The sequence below is a fragment of the Cariama cristata genome, unplaced genomic scaffold (genome assembly GCF_000690535.1).
Source record: "Cariama cristata isolate BGI_N322 unplaced genomic scaffold, ASM69053v1 scaffold2973, whole genome shotgun sequence".
In the NCBI taxonomy this organism is placed as follows: domain Eukaryota; kingdom Metazoa; phylum Chordata; class Aves; order Cariamiformes; family Cariamidae; genus Cariama; species Cariama cristata.
The window spans coordinates 116,611-141,324 of record NW_009609979.1 but is presented as its reverse complement, the minus strand read 5'-3'; the positions used below and the strand labels follow the sequence as shown (position 1 = coordinate 141,324).

The 24,714-nt window shown below is 39.6% G+C and overlaps 1 protein-coding gene across 4 annotated transcripts in view; it reads left to right on the top strand.

The window, feature by feature from the left end:
* Positions 1-24,714, top strand: part of ITPR1 (inositol 1,4,5-trisphosphate receptor, type 1) — a 165,107-nt gene that overhangs the window by 38,009 nt on the left and 102,384 nt on the right. For 2 of the 4 annotated variants that reach the window (XM_009697706.1, XM_009697705.1), the window contains exons 4-22: positions 2,348-2,434; positions 4,024-4,182; positions 5,449-5,547; positions 6,030-6,113; positions 6,197-6,343; positions 7,695-7,790; positions 9,113-9,157; positions 12,190-12,344; positions 13,591-13,690; positions 14,148-14,308; positions 15,108-15,249; positions 15,624-15,782; positions 16,352-16,524; positions 16,780-16,899; positions 18,217-18,411; positions 20,136-20,387; positions 21,796-21,937; positions 22,931-23,084; positions 23,421-23,608. In XM_009697706.1, the coding sequence (XP_009696008.1) occupies positions 2,348-2,434; positions 4,024-4,182; positions 5,449-5,547; positions 6,030-6,113; positions 6,197-6,343; positions 7,695-7,790; positions 9,113-9,157; positions 12,190-12,344; positions 13,591-13,690; positions 14,148-14,308; positions 15,108-15,249; positions 15,624-15,782; positions 16,352-16,524; positions 16,780-16,899; positions 18,217-18,411; positions 20,136-20,387; positions 21,796-21,937; positions 22,931-23,084; positions 23,421-23,608 (2,658 nt within the window). Of the gene's footprint in view, positions 1-2,347; positions 2,435-4,023; positions 4,183-5,448; positions 5,548-6,029; positions 6,114-6,196; positions 6,344-7,694; positions 7,791-9,112; positions 9,158-12,189; positions 12,345-13,590; positions 13,691-14,147; positions 14,309-15,107; positions 15,250-15,623; positions 15,783-16,351; positions 16,525-16,779; positions 16,900-18,216; positions 18,412-20,135; positions 20,388-21,795; positions 21,938-22,930; positions 23,125-23,420; positions 23,609-24,714 lie in introns of all 4 variants that reach the window. The other 2 variants (XM_009697707.1, XM_009697704.1) reach the window with 2 other exon arrangements.

Sequence of the window (24,714 nt, the reverse complement as noted above, 5' to 3'; positions counted from 1 at the left end):
TGTAGAAGAAAAGTGCTTTGTAATTGCCCTGGATTACAATGTCATTTAAAGTCGTCTTCTCTTTCCTCAGTCCATGCCAGTTCAGGTGTTTGGGACCTGCTCCTATTTGTCTGACACTTAACCATTTTGTGGTGGGGTCCCTGTGGAAATACAGGATTATTTTTTCCGTAATTTTTTTCACATTTTCCAGTATTTAGCCGCAACTGAGTAATGTTTGTACAGAAATGTACCACCATTCATGAACTGTTTGCTCGATTTGGTGAAAGGATTTGAGTGCTTTACAGTTTTATTGGAGAGTATTTAATAGTCATCACTTTGACATAAAGGCTAGTCCTTTACGTAGCATGTGGCAAATCAGGTCTTCAGTGACCTGAGGCTCATGCATGGCCTTGAAATAATTTGGTCCCATGTACATCACTCATATATCAAAACTTCGTTTTTCTGCTAATCATATGAGTACATATGTCATCTTTTCTGTTTGTTGGCTCATGGAATACACTGAAAAAACCTGCCTTTTGCATGATGTGTATTAGGGGGGCTGTGCCCTGAAACTTGTGCATACAATTGTTAGCTCTGCCCGTGATTAGATTTCTTTATCAGCGCATATAATTTCTAATCAAATTGGTGATGCAAGATGTATTCATCACTTGCCTTTTTTGGCTTCTGTTTGTCTGCTGGTGGAATTTATTGTCTGCTGTGGAGCGCTCAATGCTGAGGTCAGGTTATTTTAAGTTAATGCCATTTAAGGGATTTAAAATCTGGGACACTTGTCTTTCTTTGGTATCAAGAATCAGTGCTGGTTGAGAAGCTGACATCTAGTGGCCAAAGAAAATGCTTCTTGCTCCTTCATTGATTGTCACTTTTGGGGTGTGCTTTTCAAATGCATGCGAAGTCTTAACCATGCTTTCACAGAATACATTATTTTCTCTATTTATAATAAATGTAGCACCCAGTCCAGTGCAGGCAGAGAAGTCCTGCTTCTGTGATGGCAGTTGACAGTTGAAAGGACCGTAGTGTCTCGAAGAAATCCTTTCTCGACAGAATACTTTGAAATCAAGCAAAAGTTGTGTTTCTATACTAAAATTATGCAGCACTGTATTTCTGAATGTATTTATGAATTGGAATGAGCAGCTGTATCCCAGGTTCTCCTGGAGCAAGAGCCAGCTATCATACCTAACAGAACTTCTAAAAATAGCACATTTTGTGTAAGCTGAAGATGATGAAATCTTGTAACAGTATACAGATAGCTCTTCCTTTGCAGTAGCTAAGCTTTTTGCTGTGTTACTAGTACTTCACCTTACTACAGTTAGGGACTGTGGGCACTTTTCTTCTCCTCCAGGGGAAAACTGGATGTACCATAGTCCTTGAGATCTGAGAACTAAACCATAAATCTTGATGCTTAGCCTCCTAAAAAGTCTAGTTTTAAATTATTCTCTACCACCAGATATCAGTTAAAGCAAACATGGATTATTTTTTTTAATGAAAAAAAAAAAAAAACAAAAAAACAAAACCAGTTTTCATGTAAAGTGAGGAGAATTTCTTTACCAAATGAAATGGTTTAAAAACAGCCTGGGCAAAGTAGCTCATTTTTAAAACAAAACAAAGTGCAAGAGACTAGTTAGAAATTAAGTTATTAAATAGAACAATGTATCCCTATGATCATTCAGTTTTGCAAGGGCTTTCCTTTTCATTACCACGTTAGTGTGATACAGAAATGCTCAGCTGCATTTTCACAGCACAGAGTAGCCTTCAGCCTCATGAAGTACAAACTCTGGGGTGCTGGGAAGCTGGGAGCTCACCTAGTCGGAGCTGCCGCAGTGGGCATTTGTAAATGTCTTTTACAGAATCCTGATGCATGGTGAAGATTGTTAGAGTCACCATAAAAAGATAGGCTGTGGAAGAGTTGGGGCCTGTATTAGCAAAGTAAAATAAAGAGCCAAAGTTGAGGTCCTTTCCTTTTATTTGTGTAGAAGTCAGTAGAAAGGAATATAGAAATCCTGGCTGGAGTTGTTACCTATCCCTTTTCACCTTCCTCCCCATAGGTGTGGTTTTGTCCTCTCGTGGCTTGTCTTCTATCTTGTTTGAACTTTTCATCTCATGTTTTATTCCAAAATTTTGTCAAATTTTACCCAAATTATGCGTTGCTTAAATGGTGTGTGTCTATCTTCCTAAAAAACTGAAAAAGGGAATTGGAAACTAAGCTGTTGGAAGCTGGAAAAAGGAAATTATGCTGTTTCTGATGCTCACTGTTTTTTCAGTTCTTTGAAATACTTATAAAGAACCTCAGGTGTTCGGCCATTCTTTTTATAAGACAGTCAGCAATTGAATTGTTCTCCTTTAATTTCAGCATGCGGCAGATTTGGAAAAGAAACAAAATGAAACCGAAAACAGAAAGCTGCTGGGAACAGTCATCCAGTATGGCAATGTTATCCAGGTAGGCTGTGAACATCTTTGCAAGCTGTACAGGATTTTGCTCAAACTCCTCTTCTCAATGTGACTTTAAATTTCTGGAATTCATGGACAAGAGTCTGCATGGTATGACAGTGTCCTGAAGTGGGATCCTGTGAAGCAAGAACTGGGCGTTATAGCTATGATGAAGTCACTTTTTTTTGTTCTGCATTAATTGTGCTCTTTTGAGGTCACCATATGATTGCAGTCTTCAGAAATAGTTCTTAGAGCCTTCATTGTAGTTGGCCATTTGGAAGACGGCACAGGCAATGCACAGTGCCAAATTATGGTCTTTCACAGTCAAATGTTGATGCATCAAATAGTAAACTGACACAGAGATGGAAAATCAAGCTGCATCGGTAATTGCAGTTCATTGAAGTAAAGGGTATGCTAGGTCCCAGGGAATGGGAAAAAAAAAAAAAATCATACATTAAATGCAAGTAAAATGTAAAGTACAATAACTGCATAATTTAAAAAGACAGGTCTTTAATAAGTGTGGAACATAATATGTTCACCCTGAAACCAAAGCAAACCTGCTTCCACTAAGTAGAGTGCCTCAGCATTTCAGAAGTAGGGATAGTAACCTGAGCATTTTGAGCCTTAGATTAATAAATTCCTATACAAATGGTTTTTATTTTATTCTGCTGACACATACCAGCCAACAGGGGGATGGCTGGGAGACTGGGCTTTCTTGTTGCAAGGAAAAATTGGTTGGCTGCCCTTCAAAGCAATTGTAGGATTTGCAGCAACCTGATAGAGGAAGGAATTCAACCTGCTTTGGTTGAATTAAGTGCACTATTGGCCTGCGTGTTTCTCGTAAAAAAAATCAGCTTATAATGATGAAAGAAAAAGAAAACATCCACTTTTGATTAGACTACAAACATCAACACTATTAAGAGCCATGGTAAGTTTTTGCCCATATTTTACCGTAACTCCCATATGTTCTCTGAGTATTTATGGTAGTCAAAAGGCATCAAAAAGCGACGTTCTGGACAAAAGTACTTGTCTCCTAAATTTACTGGAAACTTAACAACTGTTGGTTGGAGCTGGGTAGGTCGGGAGCTGGGGTGTGACCTGTTGCAGCTTACCTAGTCATGCTGATGGTGTGCTGTCTGTGAGGTGGTACACAGCCGAGGGTTGAAGAACAGGACTTTTTGGGAAGTCATCAAAGAAGCAGTCACGTTTTCTATTAAATGATACAGAGCAAGGGAAGATGAGAGCAGCTTTACTTCTCACCACTCCCTTCTTACCAGGGAAAGCCACTTAGTCCTCAGCATTTTACAACTTTTGATCCTGGGTTTTTGAACAGGCTGTCGTAAAGTGACGAGGGCATTTCTAAGTGTTTATCTTTTGCTGGAGAAGGGACAGTTGGGTTAGCCGAAGATGTATTGTGCTGTAGGAGTGTATACTGAAAGAAGCGTAAGTGAAATTGTGCCTGAATTTGTCACTATTTTTATAAATTTGGGTTTTATTTTAATTCCTGTATAGTATTGTGGTTATCTTATGCGTGCTCGCTGTTTATTGAGGGGAGGAAAAATGAGCATTCTTAGAACTGAACTCTAATTCTTATTCTAGCTGCTTCACTTAAAAAGTAACAAATACTTAACAGTAAATAAGAGGCTTCCAGCTCTACTAGAGAAGAATGCTATGAGGGTGACCTTGGATGAAGCTGGAAATGAAGGTTCCTGGTTCTACATACAGCCCTTCTACAAGCTGCGTTCCATTGGAGACAGTGTAAGTGCTAAGGGGAATATCTTCACGTATTGCTTCGAGCAGAGCTTGGCAAAGCTTGTTTCAGGAGGCCTGTCTTGCAGTTAATGAAACGCACAGACCTTTTAGTGCATGATGATGCAGGAACAACCTTTTTCCTGTGCTGTCATGAGGGGGAGGAAAATTGCTATGGTAACTTGTATTTTGGAAACGTGGAATGATTTAACGTTGGAGGGAATAAGGGACCTAATTATGCTAGCCTTTCAGAATTCCTGTCCAATTCAAAATGGTAGGAAATGTTGAGTTCCTTCAGTAGATTTGGAACAAATAATTAGCATCTTGGTTTTCAACGTTGTCAGTTTGGAATCAAAATTCATCATCATTTTGTATATGGGGAATGAGGTAATAATAATAAGGTTAAGCGGTCCTGTTCATGGGAAATCTGGAGAATAATTGGTTCTGAATTAAATGCATTACCATTTTAATCTCTTAATCTCTTTTTTACAAAATCTGAGTCACCTGGGTATACTATCTGCCTAAAACCAGGAGGTAATAAGCCTCTGTGTGCTTTTTGGTATAGTCCAGGTATATATTTGGTACCTAAGCACAGCAGACTTTATCAGGTAGGAATAATTTATCCTGTAGACTAGCCCCATATGTTTTGATGCAGCTGTTCCTTTTTTACAGACACACGCACACACGGTAAAGCCAAAGCACCGGGTAGCACAGTCTTGGTGGCTGTTAAGCGCTTTTAAATCGCACCAATTCTCCGACACTTTGTCATTAAGAATAGTTCTTTACAATACAGAAAAGGTTATTTTGGTTTCTAGTTTGGGTGGGGCTTTGCCCTTAGAGAAGGGAGGAACAGGACCTTTACTGTCCTTAATAAAGCGCATTTGTCTTGCCAGCCTGGTCAAGAATCTGATTTCACAAATGAAAGAGCATCTTGGAGGAGGAGGATTTTTGGCTGACCTTTTGCTATAGGAATTATTTGTTAAATGTTAACCAATGAAACAACTTTATGGAAAGCAGCAGATAGGTTAGTTACCAGAATTGCAGTCTGTTTCTTCTGCAAGCCTCTAAGTCCAATAGTTATAGGAGTTTTTTCTGCCTGAATGACTGAGTACAGTGAGCTAAATTCTGAAGCAAACAGAATCCTGGTTTTCATACTCAAGACTGGCATCTCTCCAAACTGCAAGAAGGTGATTTCCTCCTGTCACTCCCATTAAAAAAAAAAAAAAGCACTTTCTCAGGGTGCAAATTTCTGTCTGATGCTGCACTTACCTACAGGTTGTCATTGGAGACAAGGTAGTCCTGAATCCCGTCAATGCTGGCCAGCCTCTCCACGCCAGTAGTCATCAGCTTGTCGATAATCCGGGATGCAATGAGGTAAGGGCAGACTGACACAGCGGGAGCAGCTGGACAAACCTCTATGTTTCAGTTAAGCTGCTTGGACTTGTTTTATGAAAATCAGCAAGTTGGTTGGTACCTGTGGCATTGTTTAGGAATGGTTGTCTTGTTAATCAGCAGCTTAATAGATCTAGCAGACTTTTCTCATATCTCTTGGGCGCTGGACAGAGGTTTGAGTTTCATCTCTGTTGCTTGACTGGGTAAAAATAAGATTTTTTTTTTTAACTTTTTTTTTTTTCCCCCTTCAAAATTGAAAGTCGTGGCAAAGTGACTTCCTAGCAAGCCAGCTTTGTGGTTACTTGTTCTGGAGTAAATACGGAGAGGACTTTCCTCCTTTAGATTAATGAAACAGGGACTGCAGTGTTCTGTTGAAAATGGTCTAAAAAGTAAGGCAGTAGTTTGTGGCAGTATCTTGTGTAGGCACAAGACAGTGGGACTAATGGTTTTAGTTTTCCTTTTAGGTCAACTCTGTGAATTGCAATACAAGCTGGAAAATAGTCCTCTTCATGAAATGGAGTGATAACAAAGATGATATTCTCAAAGGGGTAAGACTGAAAACTCTACATGCTTGTAACTTGTTCACCCATGGGTAACGTCTGCGTTGATCATACTGTCTGGGCTTTGACAGGGGGATGTGGTGAGACTGTTTCATGCAGAACAGGAGAAATTTCTGACTTGCGATGAGCACAGGAAGAAGCAGCACGTCTTCCTGAGAACAACAGGGAGGCAGTCGGCCACGTCTGCAACCAGTTCAAAAGCCCTGTGGGAAGTTGAGGTAAGAATTGTGACCCAGGCTGGGGATGGCTTTGTAGGAACAATTACTGTTTCTGTTTAAAAACAGTGTACCTGGATTTCTTTTTTATTTTTTTAGGTAAAAGTCTTCCTACTGTTAGAAGTTTAATCTTAAAATTCCTTTACTTACTGTGCTTTCTGTGCAAAATCAAAACAGAGTTCTGATCTCTAATGGTGCAGCAGATAGCTCTCAAATTCAGGTTCTTGACAATTCAGAAAAAGAGGACAGAAAAGCATCTATGAAGTAATTTTCTTATCAGTCACTAAAGTTTAACACCAGCTAATAATTGCAACTGTCCTGCTGAGTGTACTGAACACTCTATTTTTGGTGTGGAATAATGTGGTTATGCATATCCTCGTTTGATAGGAGATTGCAACCCTTTGCTAGTCTCTGTGTGTTGCTTGTCTGAACTAATTTTTTTTTCTTTACTTGGCCTTTAAATAGTAACTAACACCTTGGCCATCAGTGGCTTCTTAAAATATCCTCAATCTACTGGTATTATTAGAGTTGTTTTATGATTTTAAATGTTTGCCATGTGAACTGCATGTGAGAATCATAAAATTAATTGTTAAGTTGGATAGATGTTTCTCATATTCTCTTTCCAGAAGTATCTGCTTTGATACACAGCTTCTCCTGTATTTGAATTGAAAGCCTAACTATAATTAAGATTACTTTGACATGTTACAACACATCAGTAGCTTCTGTGGTAACTGGCCATGTGTATGCAGTTACCCAGTGGTACATGGGAGGCAGAGGTAAGGTAATCCTTCCCTGAAAGCCACAGGTCAGCTATGCTGGGTTTTCCCTAAGGAAGCAGGTGTACCCACAGACTAGCTGACATGAAATAACAGATCATCTGATGTTGGAGGCTCTGCTTGCCGTAGGAGAAGTCAGAGAGTAAATATAACAGTCTTCGTATTCTTTTGTACAACACCATTGCATTTGAAATATTTCCAGGTGTCTTCCCTCATCTACTTTAAGAAGGACAAAAATTAGTTATACCAAAAAGGTAAAGGATTTCTTGCATTTCTGTAGGAAGTTTGTTTGAAGACCTAGCAACATATGCACATCTAGAGCACCTTCTTTAATTACTTCTCTGCCAACTTGCGCCATAATCTTCCTGTGGTCACTCCTAAATTGTTGAAGTGAACTAATTGTAGCCAGCTCAAAGTATTTACTGTCCTATGTGTTTTTCATGTACGAAAGGTTGTTCCATCTTTTCTGGAGCTCCTTGTTCTGTTTCCTCTTACCTGTACATGAAATATGGTAAATGCTGTGTTTGAAAGGGAGGTCACTGATGTACGAAGTCAATGTGGTTTCCTTTCCCTTGCAGGTGGTGCAGCATGATCCTTGTCGTGGTGGTGCGGGCTACTGGAATAGCCTTTTTAGGTTCAAACACCTTGCTACTGGACACTACCTAGCAGCAGAGGTAGGCGTTGGAGCTTGCTTAGGAACTCTGCCTTTTCTCCCACAGTATTTTCTTCCTTTTACACCTTCTGGAAAATCTTTCTTCTCCTGCCCTAAAAATAGACACAGGGGAGGGGAGGAGAGTGGTGTTTGGGTCCTTAGTACAAAAGTAGATGGCTAAACATAGAAAACGAGGTGAAAAGAGACTTGAAAGAATGCCACGGTACAGGGGTAGTCTTGAGCTTATTTCACTTTTTGTATGAATTCTAGAGGCAATAACTCTTCTGCAAAGAATAGACACTAAATAGTATCCTGTCATGTGGGCAGTAGAATCAAGATGAATTTATTCATCTATTAATAAATTGTAAATGGCTGACAGCCTTTGGGGGAAAATGAATTCAACTATTGTTAGTTTGTCTTGAATCACTGATTTTGGAGGGAAATTATAGAACTGACTGTAAAACGAAAACGCAGTTAGACTTCAGACCAGTCTTATAAGAACTGCAGATAACGCTTAGCTGTCCAAGCACAAAATAAATAAGTCGAAAGTCTAAGGATTATAATTTTGTGAATTTTACTGCTTAATACTTGTAAATGTTTATTAAAACAACTTCTATTTACTTTAAAGCATGGATATATCAACATGCCAATACATAAACCTCTGTAAGTAAAAGCTGTCCTGGATGTAAGAGTGCGTAGGAGGGCAGAAGGGCTGTCTCAGCCCGTGCAATTGACCTGAGAGCTTCAGTGGGAAAAGTCCAGATCAAATATCCCATTTTATGTTCTTCTAATAAACAGATTGGAAAAATAGCAGCATTTTGTCACATGCATACTTGCAAATCCTTTTCAGTAGTGATCCAGTATAGAGCTTTTCCAGTAAACCTTGGGATTGCTAATCAGCCAAAACAAAAACATGGTCTTACATCATGCAAAAATATACCAGAGGAGATTGCTCGCCTGATCCATGGTTAGAATACTGTTTGTTCCAAAAGATTTCTGCCAAACTAGTAATTTTAGTCGGAAATTCCACTTTGAATTTAAAAAAAAACCCCAAAACCTGAAACTTGGTAACTCTGTACTCCTCTTGCTCCTTTAGTGATTATCCTGAACAAGATAAATCTCTCTGCATGTCTGCAGATTACTTAACTGCTTAATTCATGGGCAGACAGATGCCCGATTAGAAATTAATGACTTTGCACAGTATATTTGTTCTGCATGCCTGGTAGTGCTGTAGCAGTAGAGTGCTATTTACTTATTTATAAAAAAAGTTTAGACCGTGCTGAGGTTGTTTCCCACTTCCAGCTCTGTTAGAGTTTTGACGTGCCTGTGATTCTGTTTCATCAGGTAAACCCTGACTATGAGGAAGATGACCTGGAGTGTCAATCCTCAGTAAGTATAGGCAAGAGTATGATCTTGCCCCTGATTGAGGAGGGCTTGACACAGGCCCAGGTATTTGCCTGGCCAGTGCATAGATGGCCCAGGCTTTGTTGCTAGTGAAGAAACTAAAAAAACTGAGAATGATCTGAAGGCTGTTAAGGCCTATCCGGAGGAGTGGGTATTGACAACTGGCTTAAGCTTTAGTGAAGGGCAGTGTGCTTGGAACTGAATTTATACGTTACCTGGACCCCCTCGCCTCCCCCCTTTGTAGCATCTCTTTTTCTGTCTTCCTGTTTCTTAAACCTTTGCTTCCTTGAAGCACTCTCTTGAATAGGTCTGAAAAGCAGGTTGCTCAAGGTGACACCAGATGGCACGTGTCCCTAACGGGATGTTCACGTAGTGCTGTGCCAGTCAGTCATCTGACCTCCTTCTTTAAGAAATTAATTCCCTCTCTTGTTTTAGCTTGTCACAGGAAAATCCAAATAAAGGGTCTAGCGAGCAAGAATGGCAGGGTGAGAATGATTTCAGTGCCATTCTTCTGATTTTCCTGTGAAAGCAAGTCTGTGTTGTTTTCAGTAAATGTAGTTATGTCAAGGATGGAGTGTGCTGATGCTTTGTATTAATAGAAGCTTCTCTTCGATGTCAAAGGGAAATAGCATTGCTTCAGTAGCTGAAAACGGATAAAACTGGAACAGCACTTTCCATTGTGGATTATGGTTTTTTAGTTGGATTTGATTGTGGGCTTATGCAGCTTTCTTGGTCATTTATCCTATATTATGGAAGATTTGCTCCATTTGGATATGAAAAAGAACTACTCTTCTGATTTTTGAAAGATGAATGCACTCTGATGCTTTGAAATCCTGCAGGATTGATTTTTCCTCCTAAAAGGATTTGTCATTCTAACCTGGCCATTAAAATGCTTACCCTTGCCCCCAGATATTGAGCTGTTATCCCGATTAGTTCTTTGGGTATTTGACAGCAAACACTGATCTTCTGATAGCTTGACTTCAGTAAACATACTGAAAAAATGAACAAAAAGCCCCCACAAAGCTATTGTTTGGGGGGGAGGGAGAGGGAATCCACCGTTGAACTATTTTGTTGGCTTAACTTTTGAAAGTTAATCAGCGTTGAGGTCTTTTGGGTAGACATCCATCCTACTGGTGATAGGCTAATGTCTCTTTCTGATAAGTGCCGTAATAAGGATAACGCGCTGGCTTCAGAGTTGTACTGATTTTTCCCTGCTCTGTCTCTTTACCACTAGGTGGCAAAAATAGACCGTAAAGAATAGGATCAGGAGCACATAATTCATTCCTGACACACAGTTACTGCATCGTTTAACATTCACTAGTGACAGGAAGGTGTAGGCTGCTTTATCCAACTTTATCCAAACTCCAACTTGATCTGAATGGGAGCTGTCTGCAAGACAGCAGGTTTCTTTGCACAGCTTTGTGTTCTGTTGTTGTTTTCTCCTTACGCCTCAGTGAGCTGTGCAAGAATGGGTTTTAAACAGGGATGGGTGAGATGCCAGCTTGTACTTTTCAACATTAAAGGGGACTGCTGTTGTCAGTTTTGGGGTTGAAGTCTCAGTTCTCCCTAATTGCCCCATTTCCTACTTTTTGATTAACTACTCATTGTCGGCTTTGCCACAGTTTTAATACCTGACCAGTTGTCTCCTGAAGTACGAATTGTGAATACAGAGCAGCTGCCTTACTGTGGGGATGAAGGAGACAACTGAAATTCGGCGAATTCATTCCAAGTGAGCTAACTTCTCCCGATGTAAAGCCTCCAGATGGACTCTGTGGAGTGTATAGTTGCTGCTTCTCTTGAAGGCATGCTCCCAATGTGTATTTCTGTTCCATACAGCTAACTGTCTGTTCCCATGTTGCAAAATCAGACTTTAAATGTCACTACTTTGCAGCCAAGTTCATTGACTACAAATGTGCTAACTACCGAGTATCCTGAGGCAGAAGCAACATGCAATACCTTTTCCATATGTTTAAGGATTGCAATGCCTTACACCAGAACTTTGAAAGACAGGTACTTGAGTGCTGACTGCCTTGGGTGCCTACCTTCCACTGGTGCCATGATCACAGACAAGCTGATAAACTGGTTGCTTGATCACTTTGAAAATTACATCTAGGTTTTAGATGTTTATATGTGGACTGATGACTCCTGTGTTGTGTCAGACAGGAACTTTTTTATTGACTAGTGATAACTGGTAGTTCCCTAGGAAAGGTTTTAGAGAAAGTTGTTGTTCCTTTTTCCCAGTTTATCTTTATTTTTTCCTACCCTTTTGTACTTTCATCTGATAATCCAGGGTTTTATTCAGTTGATATTAGTATCTTTACTTGGCTAAAGGAGGCTGGTAATTTACTGGCACCTTAGAAATAAAGATACTTCTGAGGCCATGGCCTTTGTAGCATATCATTGTGTTTGAGTGCATCATAAGCTGTAGTGTGAGCAGCAAGAGATCTAACTCCTTGATTAGCTTTTTGTTTCATTTGTCTGTGATTGATAGATGCAAGTCCCATTTTTGCTGCTGAATCAGATTATTTCTCAGCAAGCTTGTTGGTACATAGTGTTGCTGATTTTTTTATATTTGCAGCTCGCATAATTACTTTGTTGGAGTGATAACTGCAATATGTAGAATGCATTTCTAGAGCTGGTAGTGTCAAGGGTGGGCATCTTAGCAGATGTGGGTGATCTGAAACCAGTCAGGGTTCCCAGTATGCTGTGGGGTGAATGGCTGGGGAATTTTGAGTCTCTTCTGGTGCTGTCTGCAAGACATAACCTCTGTGTTTAGGATTTATTGTGTTTGTGATCCAGAAATATTCAGAAGTTATTAACACCAGGGAAAGCAATGAAATGGTTGGCAAGAGCAGCTACTTGACAGTTTTACTGGTGTCCTAAAGCCCAACTGTCATAACCGGTACTTGGAGTGGTTCAGAGTCATGTCTGCAAACTAGAGGACACCTCTATTTAACACTAGGCAGGTGGGTCTGGAGGGCTTGCTCTGACTGTGTGTGGTGGGACTTCTTCCACAGCTGGACCCTGAGCAGGATGCCTCCAGAAGAGGCTTGCGCAGTGCTCAGGAGAAGATGGCATACTCTCTGGTGTCTGTGCCTGAAGGAAATGATATCTCCTCCATATTTGAGTTGGACCCCACCACTTTGCGAGGAGGAGACAGCCTTGTCCCCAGGTACAGTTAGAAGTGTTAGAACTGACTATCTGCTTTGGACTTTGATGATTTTTTTTTTTTAAGGTAAAGCTGTCTCCCACTATTTTTCTTTTATCCTTTGGAATTAATATAGAAATATGTAGCAAGTGCCTGAAGCTTCACTTTAGTACTTTACAATTGAGTTATAAGTAACGGAACACCATTTTACAGATGGGAAAATTGAGATGAAGTGACTTCCTTGCAAGTGAACAAACTGGGACTGACAGCCTTGGGTGTCCTGTCAAGCCACTCCCGTGACCTGTCTGTATTATGTTCACTAGGATCTAACATCAAGTATTTAGCACTTCATTTTCTGTTATTTACGTGTCCTTTACTGTTCGTATGGTACCTCCTGCTACTTTACAGATGCTCTACCCTTCAAAGATACACAGTCTCCATGCAAGCTCTTTGCTGTCTGTTCCCACTGAGAAAACACAACATATTTGTCCCATCTGCTTTAAGCAACTCACTAAATCATCAGATACTCTAAGTTAGCAGGAGTTAACATGACCACCAAAAGCAGCCACGCTGGCTGCTACTTCTGTCCTTTGGGCTGTCGTGGTTGTGTGGAGAGAGGAGGTTGTACTGCAGCTGAGAGACTGTTTCTTGTCCTAGACTAAGATGCTTATCTGACTCGGGGTTGACATGTTTTATGAAACAGCTGGCACATGCAGAAGAGTGTCAATGCCAGAAAAACCTGAGAAAACAATTTGGAAACTGCTGTCCCCATAGGACTTCTGAGAGACAATCGCTGCATACTAGTCTTGTGTTCTGGTATCTTAATGCTTGTACAACATTGACTAACTACACAAAGAGCCAAAAAATTTGCAGTTTGGAAAATATAGTATAGATATCAGGGAGTTACAGGCTGAAAAATACAAAGGTAAGGGAGGAAGCTGACAGCTCAGATACACTATAGCATATGGAAATGTGAGGACTTGAAGAGGCTTAATTTGTTACTGTGCAGCAGCTGAGTTACAGCAACAAAATATAGATGTAGTTCTGTTTTACAGCAGAATCTGTTTCATTATATAAGAAGACTTCCTAAGGTGAATTTATAGAATGAAATAAGGGAAGAAGAGTCTCATTCCTATTATGGTATGCCGCATGGATAAAAATGACACTTTTTTTCCCACTTGTTCCTGCCAACATCTTGCAATTCGAACAATGCGAAGATTCCCCGTCTGGAAAACTGACTCATGCTTTGAAACTTTTGACTTTCTTTCAGGAACTCTTATGTCAGACTTAGACACCTTTGCACTAACACCTGGGTTCATAGTACCAATATTCCTATCGATAAAGAAGAGGAGAAACCTGTGATGCTTAAAGTAAGTTCTTTATGTAAGCATATCCTCTGATTCCTGTACTTTCACAAAAATGTTGTTGGCAGGAGAAGTTCCAGTCCCTTGAGACTGCTGGATTTGTCAAACAGCAAGCAGTGTAACAGTAAGGAATAGTGCCTACGCAAAATATTTTATCTTAAAGACTAGGTTTTCGTGGTATTTTACTAGTTGCGCTGTTTGATTTCTACTGTACGACAGTCATCATGAGAAGGATTTTTTCCACTGTTTACAGCAACATTTTGCGTTCTCACCTGATGTTCTCTACATTTAGGAACAGCTTGCAACTTGCACAGAGTGGTACTGTTCCCGAAGTTTGACTTCGTGACTAGTCTCATACTGTCTAAGTGGAGCGTGGCTGTTCTGTTTTATTATCACTGAGTATGTGAATCGCTACTTTGTTTTCTGCCTTTTGGTTTGATGATAAAACTCCTCTGGGTTTCAGATTGGTACTTCTCCAGTGAAAGAGGACAAAGAAGCTTTTGCTATAGTACCAGTTTCCCCTGCAGAGGTTCGGGACTTGGATTTTGCAAATGATGCAAGTAAGGTTTTAGGTTCCATTGCTGGCAAGTTGGAAAAAGGAACAATAACCCAGAATGAAAGAAGGTAAGAAAACAAGAATTTGGTTCAGATAATGTTGTTTCCTTTACTCAGAAACTGTTTCTTTGAAAATTTTATCTATATATGTTATCTTCAGAAGAGGGATTTTGTTTCTTCCGTGATGAGATTTAAAAAAAAAAAAAAAAAGCTGATGGTTTTATTGTTGACGTGTCCATAGTGGAGGTTCTCAAGCCTATTCTGTCAAGCCCTCCCTGTTCCTCTGTCAAATGGGAGCATGAGAACTGTTGTTCTGAACTTGAAGGAATAATCCACAGCATACCTTTCTTGATGGGCTTTGCAAATCAAGTGTGGGAATTTATAATCCATCTTGTGAAGACTGAACATATGACTACTTGCAAATCCTCTGACAATGTCCATGAAAAGTACATGGCCACACAAAAAGAGTGCAGAGTCAGCTGTGTAAAACCAGGGCCCATGTGCTTCTATAGCCAGTGTCTTTTATTTGGCCTTGGGGGAGATGATCACCTGATTTATTTACTTTTTTTCTGGCAATTTAAAGAACTGCCAAATAGAACTTGGCAAGTGTATAGTTGCCCTAAAGTGATACCGTTGTCTTACTGCTGCTATGGTTTAGCTATTAGACAGTAAAGCTACAGCAATAGGGAGCATTAGTTCCTAATCTAAAGTTCTGGACAAACCTATGTGCTTTATTCCGCATCTGAGTCAGTCTCTAATTGACATTCTTTTTTCACTTAGCGTTTTGGAATATATGTAAACTTACACTGGCATTGTTCTCTTAACAGAATTTGTTGTCTTGTATTAACAACTTCTGGCTTTCCTGTAGATCTGTTACCAAACTGTTGGAGGATTTGGTCTACTTTGTTACTGGTGGAACTAATTCCGGACAAGATGTCCTTGAAGTGGTGTTTTCTAAACCTAATAGAGAACGGCAAAAACTGATGAGAGAACAGAATATTCTAAAGCAGGTAGGCTGCATTTTTCTCTAAACTCCGCCTCCAAGAAGGGTTGTCGGAAAAGAGAACCTACTAATAGAGAACCTGGCCAAGTTATTGGAACCAAAAGATCCTTGGAGTTTCTAGCTTTCAGCAGGCTCTTGGCGGTGGACTGTAGGCATACCGTTGTTAGAAGAAAAAATTACAGAATATGGTGTTTAATAAAGGTGATCAACAATGCCTCCTGTCCAGGCTACTCTATGGCCAAGAAACTTGGTAACTATAGTGTATTTCTGATTTACCTTTTAGAAATTTAAAGACACTGACACAGTGCTTTTACACTAATTTTAATCAGAAGAAGCCAACGTCTCATGGGATTTTATCTTTGTTTTCTAATAAAACTATAGATTTTCAAGTTGTTGCAAGCACCATTTACAGACAGTGGTGATGGCCCGATGTTGCGGTTGGAGGAGCTTGGAGACCAGCGTCATGCTCCTTTCAGACACATATGCCGGCTTTGCTACAGAGTGCTGAGACACTCTCAGCAGGATTACAGAAAGAATCAGGTCTGTAATAATGTCTGTAGTCTTCAATGGCATTAACATTGTTCCTGTGCTCCAAAAAAATAAAAGCTGCATCCCATTAATTTAACTCTGCTATGCTGTGCTATGAGATTTTTGGATTGCTCAGTTTTACTCTTATCTGGCATTTTTCATCTCTATCAGAGACTGTATGCAGTGTAATTAGTACCAGTTCTAAGGGGAATTTAAGAAAACAGAATTGCTAACTGTCAAATTGAGGTGAATTATAAGACTTTCTTCACTCTTGTGTACTACAAACTCCGTTGAAAGTTGGCCTGTGAATTAAGACTGTTCTTTTTTCTTTTTTGTTGCCATTTATTAAAAACAAATTCATATCAGATAATGTCTTGGTGGTGTCTAGGCCAGGAGGGAGGGAGGTGTTAAGGTTATCTGTCATCACTTGCTTGCTTTCAAAAGAACAATTTGAATCTAATCCGGTTCGCTTCTTGGGATGTTGATATTGGCAAACATCTAACTGTTTCCTGTTATTGATTATTTTCTTAAATTCTGAGAATTAATGACACCACCTTCCTTCTTCCCTCTATGCTTTGAAGGAATACATTGCAAAGCAGTTTGGCTTCATGCAGAAGCAAATTGGCTACGACGTCTTGGCCGAGGACACTATTACAGCACTGCTTCATAACAATCGCAAGCTCTTGGAGAAGCACATCACAGCTGCTGAGATTGACACTTTTGTTAGTCTCGTGAGGAAAAATAGGGAGCCCAGGTGAGTTCTACATTTCTGAGTATATGATTACCCTTTTCCTCATAGCCTTCTGAGAAAAACCTGTACCTGCCAACTTGCTAGTAAGAAAGCACAGCTAGTTCACTTCTGTTTTGGCACTCACCATAAATTCCCCCTCGGGCAACAGTCTCTGCGATGTTAAAATGGAGTTTTGAATGTTTTCTTTCTAAAATGTAGATTGCTTCAGTCTAGATCTCAACAATGATTGATACCCTTTTGGCTCACATTTTCCAACAGGTTTTTGGATTACCTCTCCGATCTGTGTGTTTCCATGAACAAATCTATTCCAGTCACTCAGGAGTTGATTTGTAAAGCCGTGCTGAATCCAGCAAATGCAGACATCCTCATTGAAACGAAGTAAGTTAATGCTTTTAAAGATGGTTTTCCTAGTGTGAAACAGAAGGAAGGTGATTCAAAGCTGAGAGCACTGCTGGCACGTCTAGAGAAAGCAGTTAAGTATGTGTGGGGTCCTCCTCAAATACACCGTAAATGGGTATTGATGACAGCAGTCCAGCATTCTCAGTCCTGCAGTCAGAGAAATCTTTCAGATATCTTTACGTTTGATCCAAGTACACAGACTTTGCAGGAAGGTGTGCAGGGTCCTGTGGGCCTGATCCTTCTCTGGGTTTCAGGCTTTCCTACATAAGCAGTGTGAAGTGAGCGAACGCTTCTTGGGTGTGTGACCACTGAGCTCCACTTGCAGCAAAGCAGAGGCTGATGCATCTCTGCCCACCCATTTCTCCCTCTGCAGTTGGGGTTTTGGTCTCCAGCTCTCAGCATTGCCCTGCCATTGCTGAAGCATCATAGCAGGCAATAAATCCCAATTGTCTTTCATAAAGATGGGTTTATTTGGTATGTGGAATAGGGCATAGATAATCATTATTGAAACACTGTAAAAGGGAGGCAGGTCTTTGTTGGGTAGTTTTTAAAACACAAATAGATGAGAGTATTCTTGCGTATTTAATTATCTTCATGAAATCATAAAGACTGTATTTATTTCTACCAGCATTTAAAGTTGGTACATCACTTATTTGTTCTTATCCTTGCATATTTAATTTGTCTGTTTTTTTCAGATGCGTGATCATTTTTTTGCTGAAGAGCTAAAAGCCCCCAAAGCCTTTTTAGTTTCAGTAGCTGATTTCTTTCTAGTTACTTTGCCACGTAAGCAGAAAGAAGTTCTGATCCAATTGGCATTTATGGGATACAGAACTAATTTTTAGATATTTTTGTTTACCAAATCCTTTCCTAGTCTGTTGAATGATCTTTGAACCAGTTCTCCTGTAAAGATGTTTTCGAAAGTCAGTTAAATGTGTCTTTAACTTCTTTGTTTCTTTATCTTCAACTGAATGGGGCTGAAGTGGTCTCTTTAAGGCTGACTGGAAAGCTTGTAATCTAAATTCATTCTAACCTAATGCTTTTAATAATAAAACCCAAGGATTTTTATGTAGTAAACTGCTACTGTTGAAAGAGTAAGATACTCTGCTTTTACTTCGCAGAATTGAGGAATAAAATTTGTGTTTTCTGAATGCAGGTGAAATTATAAAATTAGTTACCTCTATTATCACCAGTACATTTTAGCAATTGTCTTTTTTAGCAAGTGTCTTAAAAGAAATGTTCTAAAAGACCTCCACAGGTCTTGACAGTTTGTATTCTAACCTAACTTCCTTCTGGCAGGCTGGTCCTCTCTCGATTTGAGTTTGAAGAAGTGTCAAGTGGAGAAAATGCCTTGGAAGTTGGAGAAGATGAGGAAGAAGTGTGGTTGTTCTGGAGAGACAGTAACAAGGAAATCCGCAGTAAGAGTATCAGAGAGTTGGCTCAGGATGCTAAGGAAGGGCAGAAAGAAGATCGGGACGTACTCAGCTACTACAGGTTAACAGCATGCGAGTGGTTGGCTAGCAAAGTTCATCAAGAGTGTGCGGGGAAACCTTTGGTATATAGGCTGTAGTTGGTTTGGGTGAAAGGATACTGGTTTTGTGGACAAAATAGCCATTAGAGAGTGATGATGAAGTCTCTTTGAAGTGAGAGCTAAAAGCACAAAGTTATTCATGGCGAGAAGTTCAATTATCAGCATGAGCAAGTTGAAACTGAATTAAAAAAAAATAGTTGAAGTTTAGAGTGCATTGAATGTGCACAGCACTTAATGCCTGTATTTCTGTTTGGTTTCCTGTTAAGTGGGTGTTATAAGAGAGCCCGTATGTTAACCATTTAGGTTACCTGTATTCAGGTGGTAGCTGGGGTGAACAACCGCTTGTGGGAATAAGAGGATTTGAGCGTGCAGATGGCTTTGCGTTTGATTTTAAAGAAGTCACTGCTGCTCTGTCTGCCTTCTAAATTTCTCTCTAAACTCAAAGCCCTTAGTGATCCTGTAGTTCTCAGCACGACAATAAACAAAGTTATGAAAATGGCACAAGATTGGTTTGATTAATGTGCAGTGCTCTTTTGTACAGCTTAAACTATATTTTTAGCAGTTTCTAACATGAAGTGATGTTTCCAGATGACTTGACAAGACACCAAGTTCTTGGCATAGCGTAAGCTCAGGTTTCAGCCCAGACTAAATTCCTTTGTCTGGGTTATAAACTTCTGAGAGTAGTTTGACAGACTCAATTGTGGTGATGCGGAAAGTACAACTAGTTTGGTTTTTTTTAATAGCTATCTTATTTTGCATTATCTTTTCCATTGAAATGTTTTTTGCAGTAAACTTCCTCATACATGTTTTTATTTGAGCCTACTGAAGGGCTGAGCTCAAAAGGAGACTCTTGTATATATTTTAAAAATTGTATCTGCTTTCAAAATAAATTTTTCTCGCACTTGTTTTTAAATAGAATTGATGGTGTTAATTATTTTTTGTCTACATTATAGACTCATGAACATGCTTAAACCAAGGATTTAGGGTACAATTTGGTCAAATTCCCATGAGGAGTGCTGAGAGTGAAAAGGAATCTGCTTTCAATTAAATGTTCATTTCTTTAGGAAGCCTCACAGTTGACACTATTCAACACAAGCCTGTATGAATACTCATGAATGTTGGACGTGTGCTTTATGACTAAAGGTTAAATCAGTCTGTTGAATGTGCATAACTTAAATGCTGGTTGCTTGCTTCTTGTTAATGGACTGAAAAACTTAGGAATTAAGTTTATTTTTTTTCTACCAATTCTTTCACTGAAGGGAGCAGAGCTCAGTAGTTGTTTAATCAGGTACTTAATTTTTAATGATTCTGTAGTCCATCTGTGTTGCCTCAGTTGAACAACTGTGGCTTCAGAATCAGTAAGAAGCATTTGGTCTCCTAGAGTATTTAGGCTGAGTTGCCTTAAGTGTTCTTTGAATTCTTCTGTAGCTTTCATAAACAGCATTACTTAATTCTCCGTAACTCAGGAAAATGATGACTCTTTTTATTCTATCTTTCCACTATGTTACCTTTTGCTAGTGTTTGATAAGTACTTTATTCTTTCCATAATAAGTATTAGCTATATTACTGGAAAATATAAGATTAATTCTGTTAATGCATAAGAATATATACTTCTATACCCAGTGGACATTTCTGGAAATTAAAGTGTAAGCTGTTTGTTTATGTGTTGTTTTTTTTTTTCCTGAAGATACCAGCTAAACCTCTTTGCTAGAATGTGCCTTGATCGACAGTACTTGGCCATAAATGAAATATCTGGCCAGCTGGATGTGGACCTCATTCTCCGTTGCATGTCTGATGAAAACTTGCCATATGATCTGAGAGCCTCTTTCTGCCGGCTAATGCTTCATATGCATGTTGATCGTGACCCCCAAGAACAAGTAACACCAGTGAAGTATGCTCGTCTGTGGTCTGAAATACCTTCTGAAATTGCTATTGATGAGTAAGTACTTGCTGGAATGGTGTGGGAAAGGAAATTACATCACTCCTGATTTTTAAAACAAAACCAGATCAATTCTAAACTCATGCATTATGTATACTGTTTCTATTGAAAAATTTAAAAAAAAAAATATGAAAAAAACCCACATTCAAACCCTGTTGTTTCATTTGCCTCTAATGTTTGCTGGAGGGAACCTTCCTGAGAACAAAATAACCCTTCTGTGTGTGCATGGTGTAAGCTATGAGGCCGTAGGGGTTTGTCTCCAAAACACATAGTGATCACAGTGATGGTCTGTCGCTGACTGGGGTGATGTGACAAGTGACCTAGCCCCAGGGAGTGAAAGCAAGGGAGGACTATTTAATTTTTCCTCCTGCCTTATTTGATTAGAATATAGACTCTTCAGGGCAGATTGCCCATACAGGAGCTCACACAATCAAAAGCCAAAACAAGGAGGAAGACGCTGAAACAAGTGACATGCTGGAGATGGAGTCACAGTCCTTAACCTCCAATGGAAAATAATCTGATACAGTGGTGAAAAACCTATACAAAACCACAACTGGACTGGAGACATGATTTCTTGACCATAGGCTTGTATTAACTCTTTATAGTACAAATAATTTAAAATTCATAGTACTTCAACTGTTCAGAACTCAATTTTTTCAGTTGGAGAAAACAGACTTTTAAAATTTGTGTTAAATGTTAGGAATTGGAACCTTGTCAGCATTAGTACTGGTGTTTAGTGGTTTCTTGTTTTTCCCTCCCTTCCCTCCTTGCTAGCCTGGTTTTCTTTCCTCAGAGAGATGCAGTAGATCGTGTTAAACTTTAAATGCCAAAATAGAAAAACAAATGGCTTCAGCTCTGGCAGAGGCTAAACAGCGATATGTGAGCAACAGGAAAACAAAAGTAGTTAGTGGAAGGTGGTGGGGATTTTTCGAATGCTCTCTGCACATGCTGAGGAACAAACCTAGAATTTGTATTAAGGAAAATTAATACCTACTTTGCATATATATTATTCTTATTCGGGGGAAAAATAGCATCCACAGTCAGCATCTCTTGACCACATGCATTCTCTTTAATGCTGTACACAGCTTGTAATTGTTTCCACTAAAATAATAAGGGTTTCTTTTTTTATGGGGACAAAATTCTCTTTTTTTTTTTTTTTTCCTCAGACATTTTTAAATAGTGCAAAATGAGTATATGGGATAAAACAGCAAAAGCCAGGAAATTATGGTGTCAGCTTCCTGACGCCCTCATTTGGATAAATTATTTACCAGCCTTTAACTTTTCTTAGAGTTTGACAAACCAATGAAAACTTGTGTTGGGGGAAAATAGCCCTGTGTATTTGCATGCTAAGTTTTATGTTTTGTTTTGTTTCTTGTTTTGTTTTGTTTTTTTTTTTTTTCTTCTTCAGCTATGATAGCAGTGGAACTTCCAAAGATGAAATTAAGGAGAGATTTGCACAAACAATGGAATTTGTAGAGGAATATTTAAGAGATGTGGTGTGTCAGAGGTTCCCTTTCTCTGATAAAGAGAAAAATAAACTAACTTTTGAGGTAGTTATCCAGTTTTGATTTTTTCCTTTTGTTATATTTGTGGAATATTGGTACTTTTTTCAACATCGGGTAGATTGGCAAGTAATTAGTGAGTGCTGGGCCTCAGCAGGCTCCTCCTTTCCACTGTAGTCCTTTCTCCTCATGCAAAAAAGCCCACAGAAGTTTGTGAATTTGCAATGATAGTTCTTGAAATACAATTAATGAAGGTAAGCTCATGTCTTAGATTTGCAGCAGCCTTGTTTACTTTTTGTGCTTGCAGTGTTATTGTAAAGTTAAGCTTTACTGGAATAAATAGTCTCAAAAACTAAACACTATGTCTGCATGCACAGTTAGTCTTTAGAGCTTACAGTATTACTCACAAAGAGAACAGTACAGTGTCCTGTGACTTACTGACCTATTAAAATAGTCTGTGCAAATAAAATGTAGCAAATCCATGCAACAGTATTCCCTAAATAACCATTAATTTGAGAAAAGATGTGATACTTTTTTTTAATAAGAAATATTTGAGGGAATGTACTTCAGATGATGGGGCTACGTTAAATATTTGCACTATATGTTAAATTATTATGTGTGGATCTTGAAGTAGTGCATGTGGAGAACTTGTGGGGAAACTTTTTAACTTGGTAGCAGTAAGCTTTAGATGTGGGATTTATTTATTTTTTTCTCTAAGACAAAACCATAAAAAACATCTGTATATTCCTCTAGTCTTGAGCTATCTTACCTTTTCTGTAATGACACAAATATGGTATGAATTTGTAGCTATAGAATATCAACTGCGGATACAGACTGTTACTCCAGGCATTGCAGTATTTCTAGGCAAGTAGGAAGTTTTCTGATAAAATGTAGAACTGTACAATCTTAGGGAATTATGAGGTATTATGATAAGAATATGACTCACGGCCAGGTTCTTGATCTTTTCACTGTGTTAAGACAACTTGATTGTGATAGCAAAGTGTTTAGTATTAATCAGACTTTTTATTATTATTTTGATAGGTTGTTAACTTAGCCAGAAATCTGATATATTTTGGTTTCTACAACTTCTGTGACCTCCTCAGACTAACCAAAATCCTCCTTGCTATATTAGACTGTGTGCACATCACTACCATCTTCCCTATTACCAAGATGGCAAAAGGCGAGGAAAGTAAAGGTAAGGCTGAAAAACGATTGGCAGAACAGATCGTTCTTCGGTAGTTTCTAGTTCATCTGAAACTGTCAATGTGGGTTCAAAATCTTCTATTCCTTTCCGTCCATGTCTTGGTTGTAAAGCTGAGTAATGCCTACAAGGAAAGAGGGAGAGGGCAGTGGGTTCTGAAAGTACTGCAGTGCTTCTGTTGACTTCCGTCTGTTCCAGGGATTTTGGTGTCCACCTGGCCTTGTTTAATGTTGAGATAATTTCTCTTTGTATGATGTGAAGGATCCTTGCCGTGGTAATGCAGTCCCATTACACCATCATAACCTTACCTGTTTACCTGCCTCTCCGAAGGGAGCAATGTGATGAGATCAATCCACGGAGTCGGTGAGCTGATGACCCAGGTGGTGCTCAGAGGCGGTGGGTTCTTGCCCATGACTCCGCTTGCTGCTGCTCCCGAGGGCAATGTCAAGCAGAGCGAGCCAGAGAAAGAGGACATCCTGGTGATGGACACAAAGCTGAAGATCATCGAAATACTTCAGGTACTAGCAACGCACATTAACGTAGCATCTTGTGTTGTCTTTAAGCATGAATATAACGCCATGCTGCCCTTTAGGTTGTTTTTGCCTTGTATGTGCCTCTTCAAGCATTACAAGGGTGACTTTTTTAGGTGTGCAGCACTCAATTTGCATATGATAATATTATGTCATTACTGCAACCACTTAACAGAAATGAATTTGCAATAGACATCTGCATATTTAATAGTGATTTGTAAATATTTGACTTGCTGAAGTGGAGCACTCGTTTTCCACCTTACTGTCTTAGTAATTTCTCTGACTCTACAGGGCCATCTTAAGTGCCCCAAGAAAGGGGGAGATACTTGAGACGACTCTTTGTACAGCCATCAGTCTGAAATGTTTTTTAAGAACGCGCATTTGCTAGTCTTGCTGTCTCTTCTATCTCTCTCTGGCTTTTCTCACTTGTTCACTCCTAAGCTTTTGGGACCCAAAGAGAAAAGTTTTTTCCCTTTTCCACAGCGCTGCCTTGATCAAGATATTGCCACAAAATCACTGCACTGAAATCCATCTTCCCTCCTTCAGTGTAGGAGTCCCTTTTCTGTTCAGTAACTTCATGGGCAAGTTCACGGAGGCCAGAATGCCGCAAAAGTTTTGTGGGCGAAAGTATGCGAAGCAGCAGGAAAGCCGTGGTGCCCCTGTGGGAGGCTTTGCACGTAGCTGGGTTTGAGGTTATGCCCTTCCCTTCAGCAGCAGATGCAGCACGTAGGGGAGGCTTGATTCACTTCCTTTCCTCATTGCTAATTTTAGTTAAAACCAGAACTTCTCTTACGGCCTGGCATGTGCAATGGGATTTTTTAGTGTGCCAGTATTCCCCCTGTTACCGTGGTCTATTAAAACTGGCATTAAGCTTTTTCCCCTAAATCTGAGAGAACTGCAAATGTTCTTTGCGTTGTACCTCTCTCCTCAAGAGGGAGGAAGCCCCCCGAGAAGGTGATTTCTGCGAGGCTGGAGGTTTCACTGGCCCCAGCTAGTACAGCCCACCTCGGCCGGTAGCTGTTGTGACAGCAGCAGGCTGCGGTGCTGGGCTTGCGGCAGCAGGCCCACCCTTGGCAGCGCCCCGTTTCGTTCTC